Genomic DNA, 25,457 nt, shown 5'->3' with positions numbered 1-25,457 from the left:
TTTATATATTTTTTTTATATGGTTTATATGATATTTTTTTATATGACACCTCCTCCTCCGCAAAATTCACTCCTTATATTGAAACAACAAAATACCTAGCATAGAAGTCCAGCTACTCAAACGGATGCTTTACATTAGGATTTGTGATATGCTCTATAACGGACTACAAAACGTATTTTTGAAAACCCACTGTTACTATTTAAAGCTTCTTGACATTCTGGACTGATCGATTATTATTGAATGCTGGCCTACTGCTAATTCCAATCTTTTGAATCCAGTTACCGTTTATCACTACACAGCCCTTACACCTGGACCTGTGGGGGCAATGTCTTCCCCACAGGCATTTTATTGGACTTTTCAAATATTTTGAACAAAATGGCTTTAGAATTTTTTTATTGAATGTTTTCGGAGGTTATGGGATGGGAGGTAGAAAAAAGTATAACGAAGGAGTCTTTTTACTCATCAATCACTTTTGAAAGAACCCCCTAAAAGTTCCACCCTAATTACATATAAACAAATTTTACTGTTACTTTTCGTGATTTTTTTTTATGCCCCCTTCATACTAAATCCTGGGTAGCATCCCGCTAGTGTTCTAGTAAAAGAAGAATCCTCTTGGTAAAATTATGGGGAAGCCGACGGATTTCAGACCTAAGACGCAGTGATTATAGTGGCCGAAACATGCATGAGTACCAGCCTATTGGTTTCTGGTTAGCTATAACACGCCTTATCGCAAAAAAGTGTACTATCAACATGAAAAAAAAATACGTGAAAATTATTCAATATTACGGGTCATTGAGGTGTCAACAGGAATAAACTGCTTCTCATCGATAGGAAGAATCGTAAGCAATTTTCTTTTGTACGTCCCAAACGTCGATTCGGAATGATGAACGGGAACTATCCTTTCGTCACAGAAGAAAAATTTCCATTTGGTCAGATCTACTTTAGCTTCTCTTCTTAAGAAGCCACTGCATAAGAAATCGACCATTGAGCCTCCTATAAGATAAAGAAGTAACTTAATATATTAAGCGGGCAATAACTGTATATATGTTATTTTTTTCTCAAAAACGGTAATATATTTTTTTCTGAAAATTCGCATGCTACCATTTTGGGGTGTGAAAAAATCATTTAGATAGATAGGTCACAACGTTGGGAATAGTCATATAGGCATTTAATTTTGAGAATAACATTCATATGAGTGATGTCACAAATGCCCAGACGTCTAATAGTTTAATAATATTACTTTCTACAGCGAATAAAATAAGATGAAGTTAAAGTTGTTTTGCAAAAGAGATTAAAAGAAGTGCCTTTATTTTCACTGATCAAAGCACGGTCCCCTGGTACTTCTGATAAATGACATAGCATTTATCACTAAGCTGATGAATTCCAAACAAAGAAAGGGCATTCAATTAAAATTAATTAATTTTCAATGTATTAAAACATTTTCAACGTCACGGCATAAAGCGAAAAATATGTTAAAATAAAGGTACATAAATAATCCACTTTTACGTCCCTTACCGAAGCTGAACATCTAGGAAAAATTGTAGTTGGATAAAGAAAAGTGCTTTGACGAAGTCATTGCCGTCTGAAGGTACAAGAAACTAGGGGGTTACCATAGCTGCAATGAGCCGTAGCTTTAGGGACGTGAATAGCAACAAAGACCAAACTGCCTTTCCATCATAAACATCAACGACAAGAAGAACAATAGGGAATTCTTTTCGCAAGACAGTGTCCAAGGGCAGTCCTCAGCAAAACATAAATATATAAAAGAAAACAGACTTGCAATAAAATACGACCATTAAAACTAATACGACCTAATACTAAAATACGACCTATTAAAACTTTCCAAGTATCCTTACTCCAGCGATGCTCAACCAGGAGCATATATAAAAAATATTTTATATATTTATGTTTTGCTGAGGCCCTTGGACTTAGGGTTGAAATATGCACTCAAATATATAATTCCACTGTCTTGCGAAAAGAAATTCTTCTTGTTGTCGATGTTTATGATAACTTTAGGGATAAAGGGATTCCCTAATAAGGAGTTAGGGGAAGTTTCTACAGATATTAAAGAAGTTATTTGAAGATACTATATTTTAGAGGGCTGATTGTGGCTCCTTTCTTTAGGAGGGGTCATGCACCAGCTTCACCCGAGTTTCTGGTGCATCGCTTGCCAGAGATGTTGTCGATGTACAAATTTCATTACTATTATATACATACGGGAATGTTTAACCCTCGGTTCCAGAATCCCAGACAGCAACCCTTTTGTGCGTTAGCCGGCATCTGTCAAAACATAAATTGACAGACCGTTGTCAACCTCCTGCCACGGTAAGGCCAACAGCAGATTTCTCGTTGAGCGGATAGGGACGAAGGCATCCCCTAGGGCAGTGGTTCCCAAACTGTGGTACGCGTACCCCATGACGGTATGCAAATTTTTTTAGAGGGTACGCGGCCGGCCAAAAAAAAAACAACAACAAAAAACAACCCTTTAATTCTAGGACTGACAAAGTTGTCAGAATTGTTCCTTTTCGACTAATAAGCGATTTCAGTGGGGACACGTTGACGCGCGCACGTCACTAAGGCTTAGTCATCAGAGTGGCTCTGTAGGCCGGTCAGTCTCTCGTGTCACTGCACTGCGGTAGGATTGCCTGTTACTAAAAACTTCCTCTCAGTATTGTTACATTTTTGGGGTCTGTTATGTTATTCTGCAGACACTCAATCCTGTTCAAACAGTATGTCAGTGTATTGATTTAGGTACGTATGTGAATTTTACAATAGAATTAACAATGGACAATTGGCTACTAAACACAAGGCCTCATTAAGATCTGAATCAAAGTTCTGGGCCATCAACTTCACGAAATGAAAGTAGTCCTGAACGTCTTGTTACTAATGAGCAGCCCATGAAAAAAAAACAAAAAAACAAAAAAACTGGCAAATGAATCTAAAAGTAAAAAAAATAAATATGACGAGTAGTATTTAAAATTAGGTTTTGCTAGGACTGGAAGCTCAGATGAGCCTAATCCACAATGAGTTAATTGTTCTGAAATTTTATGAAACCTTTTATGAAATCTATGAAACCTTTTCTATGAAACTCTTTTGGAGCGCCATTTTAAAAGCAAACATAAGAATCTAGCAAAAAAAGGAGCTACAGAACTTTGAAAGTCTGTTGGAAGATTTTTAAAGTAGGAAAAAACAATAAAACAGTTTTCTGTTGCAGAACAAAAGTGAAAGCGCTTTAAAAGCCTCTTAAAAAGTTAGCCGTTTGATTGCGAAGGCTGGTAAAAACCATATTAATGGCAAAAATCTAATCCTCCGTGCAGCAACAAAAATTGTTTCTTGCATGTTTGGAGAGAGACAAAAAGAATTAAAACATTTCCATTATCAAATAATAAAGTTTCAAAGAGAATTAGTGATATGGCGCATGACACAAAAGAACAGCTTGTCGGAGCACTTCAAGGTAGTCCTTGCTTTGGTATACAACTCGATAAAACCACAGATGTCGCTGGTATAACCCAACTGATCGTTTTTGCAGGTGGCATTTTTCAAGATGAAATATTTGAAGAAATTTTATTTTGTAAATACTTAAAACATCGACAAAAGGTGAAGATATTTTCAAGCAGGTAGTATGTTCAATAGCAGTCGAAGCTCCAAGAGGCGGAGTTTTTTATAAAAATAGATACATCAAAGAATCGAATTTCGATACTTATTCAAACATGTAAATTTTATCAAATTTAATGGTACCCATCAAAAGTTATGAGCCTAATAAAATTTGCCCAGTTTTGAAAGAGGGGGGAAACAACCCAAAAACATCAAGTACTCGAAATGAAAATTACTTCATCAGATTCAGCATACTTGAGGACCCAACTTTGGAGGTTCCCAATTCCTACATACAAAATTTGGAATTTTATAAATTTTTTTTTGCCAAAAAAAAAAGATCACGAATGTGTGTTAATTTTGTGTTTTGTTGTTTTTTTCCCCTGGGGTGATCATATCAAAAAAGTGATCTTAAAAGATTGAGAGAGGGCTCATTTGATAGATAACCAAAAGTTCAAGTACCCTTTTTAAGTGATCAAAAAAATTGGAGGGCAGCTAGCCCCCCTCTCATGCTCATCTTTTCCCAAAAGTCACCCGATCAAAATTTGGAGATGGTCATTTTGTTCCGCATAGTCGAAAAATCTAATAGCTATGTCTTTGAGGATGACTTAACTCACAGTCCCCAGGGAAGGGCTTTAACTTATGAGCTTTGCCCAGTGTTTATATATAGTATTGATTGTTGGGAAGTATACAGACGTTTTCAGGGGGATTTTTCTGGGAAAGGTAGGGAGCCAGGGTTACATGGGAAGATATTGCCATGGAGGAATTTTTCATGGGGGAAGAGAATTTCCCATGGAGAGGGTTGTATTTTCCAGTTTTATTTAAAAATAATTAGAAATCAAATAAAAAATGTGTTTTTTCAACTGAAAGTAAGAAACAACATAAAAACTTAAACCGAACAGAAGTTATTCTTTATATGAGGGGGATCGTCCTTTCGTCAATACTTCGCTCTTTACGCTAAAGTTTTTTTGAGTTTTTAAAAGAGCTAAAACTGGTTAAAAAGTATTGTGCGACAGATATTACTGGTTCTTCCGAAAAATTATGTGCGAAGCTAGCTATTGAAGCGCTTTATAGGCTAGGATGTTTTTTTCGCCTTATCCGTCTTTTTTCTGTATGGGATTAAATTTGTTTCTTTTGTATTACTTTTACTGTTTTTCTTTTGTATTTTACTCCTCCTAACCTCTGTTTTGTGAAGTGGGTGATAAATAAATTATTATTATTATAAGACACTTTATAAGCCATAACTGCACACTCTTGCCACAATACAGGAAAGTCAACACAGGAAATTGACCACAGACAACCGAAAAAGAACAAAATCTGAACATATTCAGATACCATTGGCATTTTAACCAAACGAAATGCATCAGAGGAAAACTGAATCTGCCAAAAAAAAACCTACCGATAAATCATAAAACAAGAAATTAACACACCGAATGGGAGCACTCCTTCACTTCACCAATCACAATGAAAACTTTCCTAAAAGAATAAATGAAAATAATTTACCTGATAACCCAACAGTAAATGCATTCTTTTCTGCTATGACAGACTCAGCCGCTGAAACCAATATCTCTATAAGTCGTTCGGAAACCCTTTGGCTATCTTTGACAACTTCAATTTTTCGTACATCTTGAAAATTCTCACACATTTTAACGCATGCTGATAGAAACATCTTAGAACCTGAGACAAAATTACTTGACTTAGTCTAATCCTTTTAACATTTTGTAACAAAATCGTCTCACCATTGACATTTCCACCATAGTTTTCTCAGTCATTGCGAAACTGGTACCATTTTTCACTTTTTTTTTTATCACGTGAAGTAACTGGCATGGCAAATTAATATCTTTCATTTTTTTCCCTATCATCACACACATCATCATCCTTTGCTATTGTCTGTAAAAAAATTGCCTGCATATTTTTCTGTCATCAGACGAGAGAATTGAATAGTGGATCCAAACTATTAGGGAGTGAGGATCCTTGCAAGAATTCCTGCTCTAAATTAAGACTGAAGACCAAGTTGCATACCTCTGCTTCTATCTATCATTTAGCAGTCATTTCTGAAAGGATACTTACAAATAATATTTATAGAAACACTATCAATATTAGATAACATATTTTCATTTCTCACTTCCAATTTTCACCATTAGTAAACATACTAATATCATTTTCTACAATTATGACTATATCATGATGAACATGAAGAAGGACAAGTCTGGCGAGTTTTTCCTCTGTCATTTTATTTCTCAGTCATGTTTTCAATTGCGTGGAGGTAGAAAAAGTTTATTCAACAAATGCAACATTGACAGGTAGAGTTATGAGGATCTGCAAAAGCACTGAAGTATTCAGTACAGCATGTAAAACATCTGCATAGCAGCATGACATGAGCGCGAAATTGCAATGAAGCGTTATTAAAACGAAAGTTAGGCAAACAGTGAAAAAAGCTGCACCCCCCCCGGTGGAGATGGGCTCTAAATGATGGAATTTTCTAATTTCAATGTTATTTTTGGCCTCCCAGGACTTGAATTAATAGGAAAAGACCTTTTAAACCAGAAAATATTGCAGACATTTAAATTCAAGATTTTCCCTCTAAAAAAGGGGGATTTCAGCTGGGGTGATTTACTGTTGCACAAATATCAGGCCAAAACCATATTTTTATAGGGCTATGAAACTTGAAAAACAACAGTAAACTTCAAAAACATTACATAATGAAAGGTTTAGCCTACATGTTAATAGTTTATTTTTAGAATTTTTTTGGATTAAGTAATGGTGGTTTGATATATTAAGTTATAGAGATAAATAAGAAGATTGGAGATAATGCAATATATTGGAGAGCTGGATTGAGAGCTGAAACTGTGAGTTAATCTTTTATTTATCTGATAGTAGTAGGGTTGAGTATGTCTGTTTGAAACTCCACGTTGGATCTGAATCATTTATAAGAGGTGTTGTTTACCATAGTCCATCTGCCCCTGATCAATTTATTTCACACCTAGCTGTATCTGATCTCATATCTAAGATGAATGCTCGTGAGCACTCAACAATCTTTTTGTTTGGAGATTTTGAAATGCCTGATGTTAAGTGAGTTGAAGGTATAGGATTTCCCCCTGAAAGTAGCCCCTCTGTGTCACAAATAAATCCCTCACTGAATACCTACTGACATAGATTATTGACCAACCAACACGATTAAGGCACCAGCAACAACCCTCCTTACTAGACCTATTTGTCACAAATGATCTTGAACAAATCTTTCTGCTTCCTATCACCCTACAATTGGAAGCAGAGTCTCTTGACTGATTACAGGTTAAGCTCAAGAAGGAAAATAAAGTAAAAAAAAAAATCCTTTGCAGATTTTGAATTGATACAACAGGACCTGTCAAAGGTAAAATGGGAGAGTGCGGTTGACAGTGGTAACATAGAAAAAAGATGGGAGGCATTAAAAAGTAGTCCTAGCTGTAGGAAAAAAAACATACCCATATATACTGGTCGCCCCTGCCAAAAGCACTCCCATTCCTACCCAAAGAAGTTAAAAGGGCTAGAAGGAAGAAGAAAAGAGCATGGAATAAACATGTAAAGTGCTGATGTGATAACCACTATGACAAGTTCAAGAAATGTAGAAACAGGCTAAGAAATTTGACTCGGAAGATCATAGAAAACACCGAGAAGGCAATTGTAGCTGACGCAAAGCTGAATCCAAAGGGGTTCTGGCGCCGTGTCTCAGCAGCTAATCCCTTTAGACATGATATCCCAGATCTCATGAAAGAGGAGGGCAAAAAGGCCTCAGAGGCTAAAGAAAAAGCGGATTCGATCAAATTTATCTTTGGTACAAATTTCTCCACTCGGCCCATAGCAAACCCTCGACTCACTTTACTAGAGCAACAAACCCAAGAACCAATGTACATGCTAACTAAAAGTATAGAGGATGTAAGGCTTAAAGACTCAATGCAGACAAAGCTGCTCGGTCAGATAACCTACAACACAGACTATTAAAAGAAGCAGCTGAACAAATTGCTTAGCCAGTAATAGTGATGTTTGGGATGTCCTTCACTTCCAAAGTGATCCCAAGTGACTGAAAGCAGGCCAACATCGAGCCCTTCTTCAAGAAAGGGCGAAAGGAAAAGCCAGTAATAATTGTCTTATAAGTCTTACTTCTGTTGTATACAACTGGTGTCTCACCTTGAAAAATATCAGTCACTTTCAAAAAGGCAGCATGGTTTCCATATAAGGCTGCTCAACCAACACATTCCTCATTGAATCATATGACTTTGCAACCAGATTCTTGAATAAAGGCCTTCCAGCAGATGTCATATTGCTTGATCAAGCAAAAGCCTTTAATCAAAGTACAGCTTCAACTTTTTCTCCTGAAACTGGAAGCATACAGGGTGCATGAGAATATAGTTGCATGGATTGAAGTGATTTTTACTGGAAGAACTCAGAGGGTAGTAGTTTATGACACCAGTAAGACTGTTTACTCTGAAGAAATTCCTGCAATTACTGGAGTTTCACATTACTAGAGGGCGCATGTTTTTCAGCTTATATATTAACGACTGTACAACTCACCTGAAAACCCACTGACACTATATACTGGCGATTGCAAGCTCTTAGGACAGACACACATTATCCCCAATCACTCAACAATGCCAGAAGACTTAGATGAACAACCTAGATGGTCATCTGAGTGGGGTCAGAACAACATCATCTGAGTGGCATCTTGGACATGACAACCCTAGATGACCTTACCACATTGGACATGATCTACTTGAAGCTGTAAGTGATGAGAAGGACCTAGGGGTTACTGTTGATGACAAACTCAAGTTCCACAGCCAGACACTAGCTCAAGTTGCTAAAGCAAACCAAGCCCAAGGGCTCATAAAACGAACGTTTACCACCAGGAAGCCATGTGTGGTCAAGAAGCTGTATAGAGCAATTGTATGTCCACACCTGAAATTTGAAATGACCTTAACGTCTTCTGATTATAAAATGGACATTAAAGCACTCGAGAGTGTCCAAAGGTGAGCAACAAAGCTCATACCAGCTTTGCATGACAAGCCATATGAGGAACACCTTGTGTCCCTCAAACTCCCCACCCCAGTCTATAAAAGGAAGAGAGGAGACGCAATTGCTACCAGCAAACTGCTAGAAAATGACCTCTCAAGTCAAGTTTTCTCCTCATCCCTTGCAAGTACAACAAGAGGTGACACAAAGAAGCTGCACTTCTTCCCTTTACATGCTGTCCCTCCCTGGAACAGCTTCTCTGAAGCCACCATCAAGTTCAAAACCATAGATGCATTCAAGAAAGTTCAAAACCATAGATACATTCAAGAAAGTAGTTGATCAGAACTGGGTCAGTGCAGAGTATAGGCTAACCTGGGATGCCAAACCACAGTCATGTCACACCACCAGCAAGATGTTCCACAGGAGGCTCATCACCACCTTATCTTCCTGGACATATGATTTAAGGTGAATTTTAAGATAACTTCATCCTGTTTCCATAAGCAGTTCCATATTATAAAGACAACTTTTCTGCAAAAAACTGTAAAATAAAAAGAGAAGCACTATCTTACCCCTTATTGGCGCTCTTTACGATCTGTCTTACTGTTTTTCCAATAGCACACTGCATCACCCAAAATAGTCTAAATACAGTCCTAGGCTAGAGAACCATGATTGATCCAAACAAAAATTTTTTAACAACATATCTTCTATGTCATTGTTTTTTCTTGTTTCTAACTTTACCATAAGATATGTTTCTTATCTTTTAGGCCTTCTTTATAGGTTTCGTTTAGGTTTTTAAGAGCTTTTCTCCAGGAAGGAAAGATTTTTTTTTTTTGATAGTCTGAATCAGGCCCTTCCAACAAGGCTGGAATGAGCACCTCTAGTATCACTTCAGACAAAATACTAACCCATTTGATTCTGACGTTTTTTTTTTTAATATGTATAAAATTACAAAAAATGAAACAAATATGATTTTAACCATACAAAATGAAAGAAAAAAAAGCATCAAATTGACACAACTTCTAAGAGTTATTAAAAGCTGAGATTGTGATCAAAGACTAATCTTGGGCCTGCTCTTTCTTTACCTCCTCAGCTCTGTGGGCAAGAAAGTTTTAAAATAATATTACCTACGCTGCCATCTGCCTTATTAGGACTCTTTGGAAACACAAATTTCTGTCCACTTAAACCCTGAAATCACTTTTATTGACACTTTTGAACTAAGCAACACAAAAAATCTCTCAGCCATACTTGCCAATCACACACTTCACCAGAACAAGATTTTTCGCCACCACTAAATTAGAATCAAAGGGAGTGATGTCTTCAATATCACTATTATGAGGCAACTCATCACTTAAATCAAGAAGTTTGCTGTCACTGTTTTCAACAATTTCCAATATTTTTTTTTTTTAGCTGTCTTCTTTAATTTCGGTGTACCTGCTTGTTCTATTTCCTTATTTTCTTGTATCTCCTGGTAATAATTCAGGTATAGCCCGAGTTGCAAGTTTTTTATTCCAAAACAGCTAAGCAAAGGCAATTGGGTTCTCAAGCACGATGACTATCTTTAAATTTGTCCGTAAATGCAGGGGATAAAAGTCTGGATTTAAGAAAAAATACCCCTGTTGCACAAAGAGCAGACACAACAAACTGCTCAACAGACAGAATATTTCTGTCTGCAGTTCAACAGACGGAATATTTCTAGTAGAGGCTGTGAAATAAAAGCTGGGACTTCATCGATTGAAACTTGTTGTGTGGATTGGTATCCAGGCATTCATTGAAAATCTTTCAAAGAAAGTACTTGAAAGGACCTAGAAGTGGTGGTTGCAGCCAATTAGTGACCAGCTCTCAATCACCATATCCAGCACAACCCCTTGCGTCCTTGTAAAATGTATCATCTGCTGCTGAATCACTCGATCATCTGCTCTAAAACTCTAAAATCTTCCTTTTGAGTTGCTTTTGTCCTGTAAAATGTTATTGCAAGTCTAGTGGATTAGGCCATTCTTTAAGTAAAAACAGAGATCTTTGAAAAGAAATCTTAGCTTAAAAATCCACTTTAGCAAATTAGAAAACAAATGAATGGGTGTATCCAGATCAAAACTGGCGGTGTAATTGGATGCTAGATGCTGCGCCTTTTGTGAGTTCTTGCTAAGCTTCTAAGAGGCCCATACCTGACTGACTAGATCAACCCTGATCTCTTCAGTATATATCACAAATAGCACAAAAAGTGAACTAAACTTTGTTTGATAGTTTTCCTTCAAAAAGACATGACTCTAGGCCTATGCATCTGCATTTGTATATCATAAGGATTCTTATAGAGGGTGATACAGAATCAGCCACTCCACATTAGGAACTGAAATTTGAATATTTTTTTTTCAAGAATCATTTTAATAACGCTCAGAGTGGTAAATATTCAGAGTTTGGCCTCTTCTGAAGGAAACAGGGTACAGAAATTAAAATAGTAGCCTACTATTAGATTGCAACAGCTCCTGATTCACAAGTTCTCCAGGTTTATCTAGCCAGTCTTAAAAATTCAGTTAATACATAAGCTCTTGCCTTTCAAAATTGATAAATGTTATGGGCTCCATATTGGCAAAAATAATCTACACCAGCTGTATTTTCTCCAAGCTAATCTTCATTTAGCAATTTCTAAACAAAGAGATTTTGAAGTCATTGCTGTTTATAGATTGAAATTTCAGCACCCATGTAAAGATTGCGTCATCACCTGCCTTTCAATGCCTTGTCACCATCAAACTCTTGAGCCAGCATCCTGGAGCATTCATGAAATTATCTAACACATTGGTTCAACAACAATTTGAGGCTGGAATATTTTTAGCATCCCCTTTTATCAAAAAAGAAAACACAGCTATGGGAAAGTACAGGGCAGAGTAACCAAGATGATGAACAGATTGCAGCGAACTTCGTTTGAATAACATCTGCACCACCTGAAACTTCCTGATATATTTACAACCCCTTCCATCACATGACTTGAGGACATTCAAGGAAACTTTCAAAATAACAACATTCCACTGGAGAAAGAAGCCACTTCTTCGGCCAGAGTGTTGTTAACCTACAGAACGAGCTTTTGAGAAACACACTATCTGCAAAAATCCACTTACACATTTAAGTATGAAATTGACAAAGAGTAACCCTTTTCATAGATGCCATAATAGAGTATAGCAAGGCTAGAAATATGAACTTGCTCCAAGCTCTAATTTAAGGTAATTTTTAGATAGATGCCTAATGTTATGCCATTTCCAAGCATCTTGGTTGCTTTTCTGAAAAAAAAAAAACACACACACCCCTTTGATAGCCTCTTATATAACACTAATAATGTATTTCTCCATTAAATGAATACTGTTATACACCATAGGTGATTTCTTTAAATTGGTTGTATACATTATCAACTGATGCAACGTATTTTTTTCCAGGATTGTTAGCAATATTAGTAACAGCCCAGAGTGGCAGCTCTTCTGAAGGAAATATATCCAAACAAATAGAGTAGCACCTTTTAATTTCTAATTTTATGCCCCTTGTGATGTTGACAATCACGTTTGTGAGAATTTACCCTCCCCCTCCCTCAAGATCCCAGACATAGCCTTTGGCTATAAACAAAATTGAAGATTAAAAGTGATGAGTTTCTTATTTTATAAAATACAGCAAGTATTAATTAGTTGTATTTCCATTCATATTTATTTCATTTTAGGTAATATAATTCCATTTGAATACATATAGAACAATCTAAAAAATCAAAGCTATCAGATCTAAAAATGTTATAATTTGCCCACCAGAATTGCCATGTAAATTTAAAAAATGTTTCAGAAATGGTAGTTTTTCATGGCTTGACCAAACAATTTTGTACATTTACAACATTTCCCAAACTTACCAGTTCTGATGTGTCATTTTTTAAATACAATACCATAACTACTTTATATATAAAACTAGCTGTTGGGGTGGCGCTTCGCGCCACCCCAACAACTAGTTGGTGGGGCGCTTCGCGCCCCCCCCCCCCGCGCGCGTAAGTCTTTACGCGCCATTGTAGTTGTGTCCCTGTGTCCCACCTGTGAATAGAGATAGATATAAATATATGTTTTTAACTACGTAAAACATGCGAATATACAACATTCTTCGCTGTCCCATTGTCTGTGCATATAAATAGATTGTCAGGTTTACTGACTCTTGAACATGCAACATATAATTGTCCATGGGAAAAACAATCCGTATTCAGATCTATACCTCATTATTCTAATGATGTGTCCCTGTGTCCCAGTCGTCATTTATATTCCCTGTGTCCCGGTCGTCATTTGTGTCCCGGTGTCCCAGTTTGTAATTTCTCTTTGAGTGTCCCGGTCGTCATTTATATTCCCTGTGTCCCGGTGTCCCAGTCGTCATTTGTGTCCCGGTGTCCCGGTGTGTAATTTCGATTTGAACAATCCCTGTGTCCCGGTCGTCATTTATATATCCCGCCTGTGCCCCCGGCGTCCCCGTTGTAGTTGTGTCCCTGTGTCCCGGTCGTCATTTATATTCCCTGTGTCCCGGTCGTGATTTGTGTCCGGGTGTCCCAGTCTGTAATTTCTCTTTGAGGTTCCCGGTCGTCACTTATATTCCCTCTGTCTCGGTCGTCATTTGTGTCCCGGTCTGTAATTTCTCTTTGAGTGTTTTTTCTTTTTAGTTTTTTTTTAGTTTTTTACCTTTTTTCTTTTTTCAGTTTTCTTTTTCTTCTTTATGTTTCAGCGTCACTATGAAGTACATATCGACGAACCTTTGTTTTTTAAATTAAATCTGGTAGGCATTGATGACCTTATCCAAGTCAAAATCCCAAACCCAATCATCATCGCTATCATTTTCAGTTTTGATATGTTTTGACTCTCGCTGTCCAGGTGGATTTTCATCTAACTGCGCGGTTTTGCGTTCTTTAGCCGCAAGCCTGTTTTCTTGCTGTTCTTGTGATTCCTCGGAACGCTTTCTTTTCTTACTTTCTCTATCAGCAGCAAGTTTTTTGGCATAAACTCTTTGAGCAGCTTCCTCGGCTGTTGCCATTGTAGGTTCTTCAGTCATTTTACAATTAAACATTTTTCCGTGAACAAATGTCTTAAATACCGTTAATGACGTCACCGTCAAAGCAAAAATGACGACAACTAATTTCATGACGTCAGTCACCACAGAAACATGACGTCACCTGATCCACAGACAGACACACAGACAGACAACTTATTTTTATATATATAGATTAAATGAAATTGCATTAACAAAACTGTGGGTAAGAATGGGAACAAAGATGAAAACATGATAACTAAAACTGTAATATTCATTTCAGCTGCAGTGTTAATAAATGTTATAAAGTAAGAATTTTGTCACTAATAATCTTTATTTTGGTGTATATTCCAAGCTTATATCTGAGGTCATTAGGGGTATGGGTTTTATTGTCATAAATATGCTTACAAATATGCAAACAACACAAAATAAGAAAAAAATAATAATACCCTTTTGTCTGATTGTGTTTCCTTCAAAAGATCCTAAGCACTACCATAATATTTACCAAAATATGGTAGTACTAGAGGAGAGGGGCTCATCAAAGAGAACAACCCAAATAAAATTACTGTCATTAGAATTCTCATTTTCAATATAGTCTCATAGGTCTAGGTTATATGCCAAATAAAAGACAAACAATAACATTCTAACTTTATAGAATGTTTCTATTAATTAAATTATCATTTTTCTTTCTGCTCTTATCCATGTTTTTAATTATCTATAATATTTTAATCCAGTTTTGTAATCAATCACTAGGGAAAAACTATATTTCTAGGAGTTTAGACAGGAGCTGTATGACATGCAATACAGCAAGAGATGAAAAAAAAAAGAAAAGAAAACTGTAGGCCTATATGAGTCTTTCAGCTGCCTTTTACCTGTTAAGATCAAAACTAATGTATATTGTTTAGCCAGTATTTCACAAAGGATTATTATTTGGATACTTTACAATCTTATATAATTATCAATGATTTGAACTATTTGTATTACTTCAGTACCTTGAATGTAAATTAACTCAGTGACCTTCAGGAATTATAGAAGTTTCAAAAAAGTGAAATAATTTGATTATTATTTATGGACTAGATTGCTTGTGTGTCAATAGATACTTGCTGTGTAAAAACCCGTTTGACGGGTTTGTGTCACAAAATTAGACATTATAAAGCTTGCAGTGTCTTACAGCGTTACAGTGACGTTGCATTTGGTAAATTCTACGGCTGCCCTTTATGGCCTGTTCAAATAGTTGGTATAACTGCATTGAAAAAGGGAAAATCTTATCAGGTATTTTGCCATGGATCACACAAAAAAGCATCACTGAGTGAGGGATTCTTTTTGCTTTTGAAAGAGAATTTCACCATAGCTTCAAAGAAAAAAAAAAGAGTTAAAGGTGCTTTTACTGAACTGGCCACATTTCCGGATATGCATAAAAAAATAATGGGAATCACTGGTGCTGCTTTGACAAACAGTTTATCTTCACTACCCTATCTTTCACTATCCTTCATCTACCCTGGTAAATACACAGAGTGAAATTGCCAAATTTAAAGATAATCTTTGTCAGGATATTCACAAACAGGTGATTGAGAAATGTCCAGGAGACAAAAGCGTGATCAGTGGACAAGCAATTAACACTATTGTCACCGAAATCTATGATACAATAACTCTTGATTACAGTTCAAAATCTGCAAATATTGAAAAGATGCTCAAGAGGCTTCAAGCTCAAATAACAGCACTGGAAAGTCACGTCGAAATTCTAAAATACCGCAATGACGATTTGGAACAGGAAAGAAGATTGAACATTCTTCTAATTCATAGACTGTCTCAGAAAGGTGGAGAAACACTGCCCAGTAGCATCCTAGAGCTATTCAATACTAAGATGGGGATCCATGTGCTTGCTAGTGACATCAAGTCAACTGAACGCTTACATACAAGTTAGTTAAAGAGAGAATATTCTCCCGCCCATCCTTGTCACTTTTTATTCATCTGATTATGCAAAGCGCATGTTCATGAACAAAAAGAAGCTGGTCTGATCCGAAGTATTTATATCCGAGCATTTAATACCAAAACGCAAGCAACGGCTGAATCTGGCACGTGACAAATAGGGAGTTAAGAGTGTATGGACTGATGGCAGTCGTGTACAAGCCAAACCAGAAAATAGTTGAGACATCTTGAAAATTAGGTCACTAAACGATCTGATCAGTTATCAGTACTGACACATTGAGTCAATTCTCAGTTTTTTTTTTTTTTATTGGGATCGGCTACTTTGTTTTGTTAACTTTGTGTCAAAAATATTTTTGTTTGTTTTGTTGCTGAGATATCAAAGAATTCTCACTATTGAGTGTCCTAGAGTGTTATTTAGAAAGTAATTGGCTGTCTGTTGACCAATTATTATCCACCCCTATTGCAAATGATAATTTAAGTGAAGGAAATAATATACAAGCAATGAAAGCTAGTAATTTTGTGGATAATCAGTTACTGAAGAAATATTGGTCAAAGAAGATATTAATTTTGCATTTCGAAATTGCCAAGGCCTCAGGACTGCATACCCTACACTCTATAATATATTAAGTGAAATGCAAGAAACACCATTAGTAATAGGACTATGTGAGACGTTTGTGTTGTATAGGGATAATTTTCCTGTGTAGGATTTCCAGTTTCCAGGATATGTTAGTGAACAACAGGTTATGGAGCGAGGTGATCCGGCTTTGTTGATAAAGGAAGGAGTTTAGAACTGGGTGAGGGAGGATCTCTTGCTGTGGCTTGACGGAAGGCTTGAGACTCTTTTTATTGAAATAGAAGATAAATCTGATAAAAATATAGTTGTTGGTTTAGTATAAGACACCATCATTTAATGAGAATATTTTTACTGAGGAAATGGAGAATTTAATGGAGAAATTTAATAATGATCATAATTATAAAGTAGTAACAGGTGGTTATAATATTGACCTTCTTAAAAGTACAAGCTGTCTAGATTTTCTTAATTTGATGATTTCATCAGTTAAGTACCCCTCTGGTAATATTTCCTACATGAGTAACTGATAAGTCTGCAATGCTGATCAATAATATATTTTTGGATGGAAAGCTGCTTGAAAGTTCATATACTGATGTTTTACTTATGAATAGATCAGACCATTTTTTTATTCTCAGTAAAATAAAAAAAATCTTACAGGATTATAAATTAGGTTGGTCAGATAAATAAAACATTTTTTAGTGAATTAAGAAAAGATAATGGAAAAAAATAGAAAGAAATGGGTTATGCAGATTTTACTCCAATTTTTGAAGAAGATAACCTTTTGGTTGAGTATTATATTTTGTTACAATGTTTACAAAGATATTGTATGAGACGTGTCCTCTCAGAAGACTTAAAAGGGGTAGAACGAAATTCCTAAAGTAACCATGGATTACAGAGGGTATTCTAAATTCTATAAGTTGGAAAAATGAATTGTATAAAATATAGCTAGATGAACCATCTGTCATTAATTTTCAGCAGCTAATAGAAGTTACAATCAGACAGAGAGAATTTGACTACCCCAAGGATGTTGTGAATTATTTATGTGAATATTTTTCTAGTGAGGGAGCAAAACTTTGCAATGATGCCCAGAAAAGAATTAAATGGTTTCCCAAAATAGTTCAGTTGGAAGCTCCAGCAGAAAATCAGTTGTTTAATGCTTGTGCTATAAATGAAGTGAGTAAAATTATCAGTAGAATGCAATCAAATTCAAGTGGTAATTATGGGATTTCTCTTAAGATTGCTAAATCAGTTATAACACCAGTTTTTTTTGTAATTTGATTAATAAATCTATGGAAAAAAGAATTTTTCCAGAAGTTTTCGCTAAAAGGTTGTAAGGTCACTAAATAATACCATTGCACAAAGGAGGTAAGAGAGACAAACTCCCTTTCTTTTCAAAAACATATGAAAAGGTGATTCGATCCAGACTAACTGATTACATTAAAATAATAAAATTCTTAAAAATACTCAACTTGGTTTAGAAATAGATAACTTCAAAGACCACACTGCCTTTCCATGATGAAAAAATAAAAAAACTGATAGTAGGACTTCTTCTATTTTTAGTTTTTATAGGTCAGATTAAGTATTATTTGTCAGAGGCTGAAATAATCTTAATTGCAGACAATACTCTTTTACTTGTAGCTGCTCCATCAGTTGACCTACTTCTTGAAAAAATGATGAAGGCAATGACAGGGTTTGATGAGTGGGTAGATTTCAATCTATTGACATTAAATTATACTAAAACCAATTACATTTTATTTTCTTGGATATCCAGTATTGAAACCAATTTAGGATTAATAATAAATGGTAATCAAATAAAAAGAGTAAGAGTAACAAAATATTTGGGTTTTATGATTGATGAAAATCTATCATGGAAAACACATTCAAATATTACAGCTTCAAAGTTGTCTAGGTGTGCTTTGCAGAGTTAAAACCTAGTATCCCAGAAATGTCTTTGATTGCTTTATTTTGGTATTTTTTACCCATAGATTTGTTATGGTTGCTCAGTATAGGCTAGTAATTTTGTATCCTGTTATAGAAGAATCCAAAAAAACCAAAATGACACTGTTCAATTTTTGTCATCTAAATTTTGTTTACTCATAATATTAATGAACTTTACACTAAGAATCAACTTTTCGATATTTCAGAAACAAGAGATTGCCAAGATAGTATTTTCACATATAAATTTTCAATAATATTCTTCCCTCTTCTTTCAAAATGTTTTTCTCCATTAATAGTGATCTCTATATTCATGATACACAAGGGGCATCAAATCTGGTACACACATTTAGAAATACGGTTATAGACTCTTTTGTAATTAAAAATTTTACCCCCTCTGTATAGGATATTATCCCAATTGAAATAAGAAACTTGCAGGCTGCAGTTAAGAGATTTTTCCTTGCAAAAGAACAGTATGTTTGTATGTCAAAGTGATTTCTTTCTTCAAATCAACTTCATCTATACTACTTAAAATATATATATATATATATATATATATATATAGTTTTGTACACATTTTTAAAATAAAATTTATCCTATCTATCTATCTTATTATTGGAGCTATAGGCTATACTAGACCATCAGGGGAGAGGGCACAAAATTAAGTCAGGCTTAATGTCTATTATATTAGAAAAGAGTTTCAAAAATAAGAATCTAATGGTTCTGCTTTTATTTTATTAAGATGTTTCCTTTAGGAAAGCTTCTCTTCTCTAGTGTAGTTAGCTCACCAACTCAACCCTTGTGAATTATGCTTAGTATAAATGCTGCATGTAATAAAGCTGACTCCTTATCATTCTTTCTCTCTCCTTCTGTCTCCTACATGTTCTCCACTATGAATATTATGTTGCATGCTTGCCTTTTATGTTTTGCTTTGCATTATATAAGATATTTATGCTTGGGTCTGAATAAATAATCTAACTTTATGTGATTTCTTGGTACTAATGTCTTATAGCCACCACACCCAACAAGTGAAGTTAGACTAATCCTATTAAAACCATTCTTGCTTCACAATATGTAGAATAATTCAAGCTAAAACATTTTGCATACAGACCACCTATAATTTCCCCCCCCCCTAATGTGTAAATATATAGCCCAAATTATTTATTTCCACTGCATTTTTCCACCCATAACTTGTTTTTCAGCTGTCACAGCTGATTCAATCTATAAGTACATGGGCTGAAACAAGAGAGAGGCATTGCAAGAATAGCTGTAACTTTCACAATTTGGGCTATATATTTGCATTTTTTTTGGGTGGGGGGGGGGGTAAAATAAAGCAAATCTACATGAAAGATATGTTAGCTACAATTATTCTGCATATTATGAAGCAAGAATTGTTTCTTGCTTCACTTCTTACCAATTTCCCCATGTCTAGCATTATCCAAAATAGCCTAGGCTATTAATTCAAATTATTTTAGAATATGGATAGCAATGGAAAAGGAAATGATCATCAGATAGACTGAATCATACTGTAGACTATATAGGCATAATAAAGCAAGAATTTAATTATTTTAGTGTTTTATTTAGTTTTGCTAGGGTCTATAGTCCTTGCCTAGAGCTGCTTATGGGATCAACCACTAAATATTTTCAAATAGTTCATGGTAACAAACTGTAATACTTTGCTCTTTATGCAAGAGTTTGACTGTTTGTTCTAATTTTTTAAATATAAGTCCTGAAACATCAGGATCATTTAATTAAAACAAAATACTAATGAGATTTATTTCAAAGTACTGAAAACTTAGAATAGAGAGCAGGTAAATATTGAGCAGCTCAACTTACAAATAAAGTGAACATACCACTAGATGCCATTTTTTATGTTCTTTCTGAATATAATAATTGCTCTTCTTGCAAATAAATTTAACCATTTTTTTACCCCTTGAAAACAATTATTTCTTTCTATTGTTTTATAAAGAGTTAAAACATTGGTTTCAAACTTACAAATTCATTATGAAATCCATTTTGTTGCATTAATATGTGAATAAAACTGATGATGCATATATTGACACATGATTGGTACCTCCAAAAAGAGGTATTTCTATAGCTTTGATTTTCAGCTATTTATTGCCATATACAATTCTTCTCAATTCCTATTTGGTAACAAGATGTCAGGGTATGACTTTTATATAATTTTGCTTAATTGGACTTAAATACTGGTATTTTACCCTAGTAAAATTGAAAAGGTAAAATTCGACTTTAGCTATTGATGGCTATCTTGTAAAGGGATTAGATTAGGAAAATGAAATTTTCATGGATGGTTCTACAGGCTCAAAAATGTCCTGAAAAGGTATTATGAAGTACCTATCTCTACTCCCTCTCTCTCCAGAGGGTCCTGACCTTTGATGACTTATAAAATCTGTGTGTTGTAAAATGAAACCTTTAAAAATAAATCTTCTGCTTAAATGAAGTATAACAAAATTATATTCAGTATCACAACTTAGCTCAATTCTAATTTACAAGATTTTAAAGCTATGCAAATACATTTCCTAAATTTTATAGAAAAAAAAAAACATTGGTACAACTTAAAATTTTAGTCAAATACCAGAAATTACAATTTCAGAACTAAAGCCAGAGACAATGAAACTTATAACTGAAAATTAAAATGGATGGTTCTACAGGCTCAATGATGTCCTGAAAAGGTATTATGAAGTACCTATCTCTACTCCCTCTCTCTCTAGAGGGTCCTGACCTTTGATGACTTATAAAAATCTGTGTGTTATAAATGAAACCTTTAAAAATAAATCTTCTGCTTAAATGAAGTATAACAAAATTATATTCAGTATCACAACTTAGCTCAATTCTAATTTACAAGATTTTAAAGCTATGCAAATACACTTCCTAAATTTTGTAGGAAAAAAACATTGGTATTTTCAGAAATTGCAATTGCACCAGAAATTGCATTTTCAGAACTAAAGCCAGGGAAAACGAAACTTATAACTGAAAATTAAGGTAAAATGCTGCTTTGTGTTTTGTAGAAGGAGTGGAGGTAGGTACTTTGAAATAGCTTCTGTGGACATACTTTAGTCTGTAGACCCATCCCTGAAAGTTTTAGTTTCCTAACCTAACTCCTTTCTCAAATAGCCTAGCCAAAAGTTGCTAAAGTAGAATTTTATCATTGGAAACAAATGTTATAGGCTAACCCATTTTTATATCCATAAATATAGCCTAGTATGAAATTATTATTTTCAAGGGTCCTAAAAGGGCTTAAAATTGAATTTGCAAGAAAAGCAATTAGCCTATTGTATTCAGAAAGATCACAGAAAATGGTATCTAGTGGTATGTTCACTTTATTTGTAGGTCAGTAATATGAACTGCTCAATGTTTACTGAAGAGCAAGGTATTGAGGAGGGGATAATCCCCCTCATACACATAATTATTTTGTAATACTTTAAGTTTTAATGCTGAAAAAAACGTATTTTTTTCTTTTTGTCATCAGAAATATTCTTCCTGAATCAACAGGGTCATCAATTCTCTCTTCAGACTTTCAAAAAACAACAATGGCCTACTAGAACTAAGTCAAAACCAAGACTAAAAATACCAGTCAGAAAAACAAAACCGGGTTGAAGTCGTGACCAACAATACTTTAAAGCTCAGTGCCCATTAGCACCGAAATTAATAAATAATTTAGCATCCCAGGACTCACAGCTCCAAAACTTGAAAGATAGGTACCAGTATTAATTCCTCTTCTTCTTTAGATAACGATTTCAAAAAGTGTCTTTACTTAACTGTGGGCGACTGTAATTTCACAATGAGACAATTCACAAAATGTTTTGGACAGTAGGTGTAGAATTTTTACGAAATCACGCCACTGCAGAAGAATTGGGGGCATTTGCCCCCCTCCCCCAGCAAAATTTCCCCACGGAAAATTTCAACCCGGATAGAGGAACATACACAAACACTTTAAGATTTGAAAACCTCTATAGTGTCAAGCAGCCCATTTTCCCACCACCAAGAAGTTTTTCAACAGCAAGAAGGTGCAACCTTTAGCCTGCAACCAAAACGCATGGAATTTATCAATTAGCTGTGTTTTTGTACTAAAAAATAATTTGATTATTTTGTGTTGCTCAAACTGAAGTTTGTCAATTTTGGAATTTATCGATTAATTGAGTTTGTTGTACTCATAAGTATTTCATTAAGTTTTTGATAACTAGTCAGTAACTAAACACTCCAGAATTTATCAACTAGCTGACTTTGTTGAACTCAAAATTGCATTTATTAAATTTTTGTTACTCAATCAGGAAGTAAAACACAAGAAATTTATCAATTAGTTGAGTTTCTTGTGCTCAAAAGTGGTTTTGTTGAATTTAATACCCAGTCGGTAACCAAAAATCTTGGAATTTACCAACTAGCTGAGATTGTCGTACTCAAAACTGATCTTACAAATTTATTAGTATCCAGCCAGCAAGTAAAATGTTAGAAATTTGGCAACTAGCTGATTTTGTTCTGACCAAAAGTGTCTTCATCAAATTTTGGTTACTCAATTATAAACTAAAACATTTGGAATTCATCAAATAGTTGAGTTTGCTGTAATCAAACGTACTTTTATTAAAAGTTTGTCACTCAGCCCGTAGGTAAAACACAAGTAGTTTATCAACTATCTGAGATTGTTATATTCAAAAGTGCTTTCGTTAAATTTTGTTATTTAGCCAACAAATAAAACAAACGGAATTAACCAACTAGCTGAGATTGTTACTATCAAAATTGCTTTTATTAAATTCCTTGTAATCAGTCAGTAGCTTGGAGTACTTGGAATTTATCAAATCACTCAGATTATTGTAACCAAAAGTGGTTTTATCAAATTTTGATACACAGTCGGTAAGTAAAACACCCGAAATTTATCAACTAGCTAAGATTGTTTTACTCAAAGCTGCTTGTATTAAATATTTAGCACTCTGCCAGCAACTAAAACAATCGGAATTTACCAGCTAGCTCAGTTTTTTTTAACTTGACGCTGGGTTTGTTGTACTCGAAAGTGATTTTGTAAAAATTTTTGATACCCATTTTTTTTTACTAAAACACTTAGAATTTTTCAACTAGCTGAATCTATTGTACTATAATTATAAACTTTTTTTTATAGACTTTTAGCATTTACCCAGCAAGTTAAACATTCAAAATTTATCAACTAGCTTATTCTGTTATGTCCAAAAGTGTCTTCATTAAATTTTTTTGCTTGATCATCAACTAGAGCCTTCGGAATTTATTTATTAGTTGCGTTTGCTGCACTCAGATGTGCTTTTATTAAATTTCTGGCACTCAGCCTGCAGCTAAAACAGATGGAGTTTGTCAAATAGCTGAGTTTTTTTTTTATAGTCAAAAGTGCTTTTATTGAACTTTGTTAACCGGCCAAAAAGTAAAACACACGGAATTAACCAGCTATATGAGATTGATGCACTCAAAAGTGCTTTTATTAAATTTCTGGTACTCAGTCAGTAGCTTGAAACACTTGGAATTTATGAAATCACTCAGTTGATTGTAATCAGAGGCAGTTTTATTTGATTTTTGATACCCATAAGGTAAGCAAAACATCCAAATTTTATCAACTAGTTGAATTTTTTGTACTCAAAGGTACTTTGGTAAATTTTTCGTATTCAGCCCGCAACTAAAAACATTAGGAAATTATCAACTAGGGGAGTTTTATGTAGTCAAAGGGGGTTTCGTTAAATTTTGATACTCAATCAGAAGCTAAAAGACTTTGAGTTTATCAAATAGCTGGGTTTGTTCTACTCAAAAGGGCTTTTTTTAATTTCTTATAACCATTTGGTAACTAAAAAACTTTGAATTTACTAACTAGCTGAGTCTATTGTACTCAAAACTGCTTTATAAATTTCTTACTATTAAGCCAGCAAATAAAATATTCAAAATTTATCAACTAGCTTATTTTATTCTGCTCAAAGGCTCCTTTATAAAATTTTTGTTACTCAATTATCAACTAAACCATTCGGAATTTATCAACTAGTTGAGTTTATTCTGCTCAAATTTGCTTTTATTAAGTTTCTGACACTCAGCTTGCAGCAAAAACACACGGAGCTTATCAACAAGCTAAGTTTGTTATAGTCAAAATTGCTTTTAGTGAATTTTGTTACTCAGCCAGCAAGTAAAACACATGTAATTAACCAACTAGCTGAGATTATCGTACGTTTACTTTACCCAATCGTGTTTCATAAGAAAAAAGGGGTACCAGATTTGTCACTTTTTGATTCATTAAAATTTGATTCGTGTTATAAAATGCGTCCGATTCATTTTACTCAATCGCTTGTTATAAGACTAGTTTCATTCAACCCCCCAAAAAAATATTCATATGTCTTGACCTGAGCATGTAATGTGCTCATTTAAGTAGGTCATTCGGTATATTGTATAATCGTTATAGCCTTAGGCTTCCCTTTTCTGGACCCATTTAAGCACCACTACTATCCCAGAGGTAGGATATATGAAAGTAGGTGACATAGAATTTATTTACTCAGGCAGGAAGTAGGGGTTCACAAGCAGGGGGTAGGATGCATGACGAATAAGGAAGCTTCTAGATCCTGCTTTGGGTGGGAAAGTGTTACTAATTAGCTAGCTGCTTGTTTTACAACTAGAAATTACGAGGTATTGGTCATAATAATATTTGCTTCTGTAGAACCGACAGAAACAAATAGACAGGATATTAGGCAGACGTATGGTACTTTTAATACGGGATGTGAATGCACAGGCTGGTAGAAATGGGGATACATGGTATATTGGCAAAGGTAAATTTGATGCAGGGAAAGAAAACAGTAACTGGTACAGACTGCGGCAAGTTTTCAGGTATAGCAATCTGATTGTAACCAATACAGTATTTGATTATGAAATGGCCTATAAGTTAACATGACCGTCACATGATGTTAAGACGATGATGTTAAGACGATGTTAAGACCATTAAATTTCAAGGCCCTGCAATAGGGACAAATTTTAGACATAGTCCCGATTTGAACAGATCTACTCAAGCTATAATCATCGACTAGGCTGTACCTGAATGCTAGGCGAAAATTTTCAGGTTGCTCTTGTGATTCCTCGGCACGCTTTCTTTTGGTGATTTCTCTTTGAGACGCAAGCCTAATTTCACGCTGTTGTTGTGACTCCTCGGCACACTTTCTTTTCTTACTTTCTCTATCAGCCGCAAGCCTGTTTTCTTGCTCTTCTTGTGATTCCTCGGCAAGCCTTCTTTTTTTCACTTTCTCTTTTAGCAGCAAGTCTGGTTTCGCGTTGCTCTGGTAGTTTCCCGGCACGCTTTCTGTTCTTACTTTCTCTATCAGCCGCAAGCCTGTTTTCTTGCTGTTCTTGTGATTCCTCGGCACGCTTTCTTTTCTTACTTACAGCAAGTTTTTTGGCATAGACTCTTTGAGCA

The 25,457-nt window shown here is 34.9% G+C and overlaps 1 protein-coding gene across 2 annotated transcripts; it reads right to left on the bottom strand.

Annotated features, from left to right (window-relative positions):
- Positions 1-757: 757 nt before the first annotated feature.
- LOC136037613 (probable 6-phosphogluconolactonase) lies at positions 758-21,838 on the bottom strand. 2 transcript variants are annotated; one of them, XM_065720330.1, is made up of 3 exons: positions 21,735-21,838; positions 5,095-5,268; positions 758-993 (listed from the first exon to the last, which is right to left on the bottom strand). In XM_065720330.1, the coding sequence occupies exons 2-3, from the start codon at positions 5,258-5,260 to the stop codon at positions 773-775; spliced, it is 387 nt and encodes a 128-aa protein (XP_065576402.1). In that variant the 5' UTR covers positions 5,261-5,268; positions 21,735-21,838; the 3' UTR covers positions 758-772. The 2 variants fall into 2 exon arrangements, with proteins under 2 accessions (XP_065576402.1, XP_065576401.1); XM_065720329.1 differs by having other exon boundaries at positions 21,630-21,766.
- Positions 21,839-25,457: the final 3,619 nt, after the last annotated feature.

The sequence above is a fragment of the Artemia franciscana genome, chromosome 17, assembly GCF_032884065.1.
Source record: "Artemia franciscana chromosome 17, ASM3288406v1, whole genome shotgun sequence".
Taxonomy (NCBI): Eukaryota; Metazoa; Arthropoda; class Branchiopoda; order Anostraca; family Artemiidae; genus Artemia; species Artemia franciscana.
Note: the sequence above shows the minus strand (reverse complement) of the source record. Positions and strands in the feature narration are given on the sequence as shown.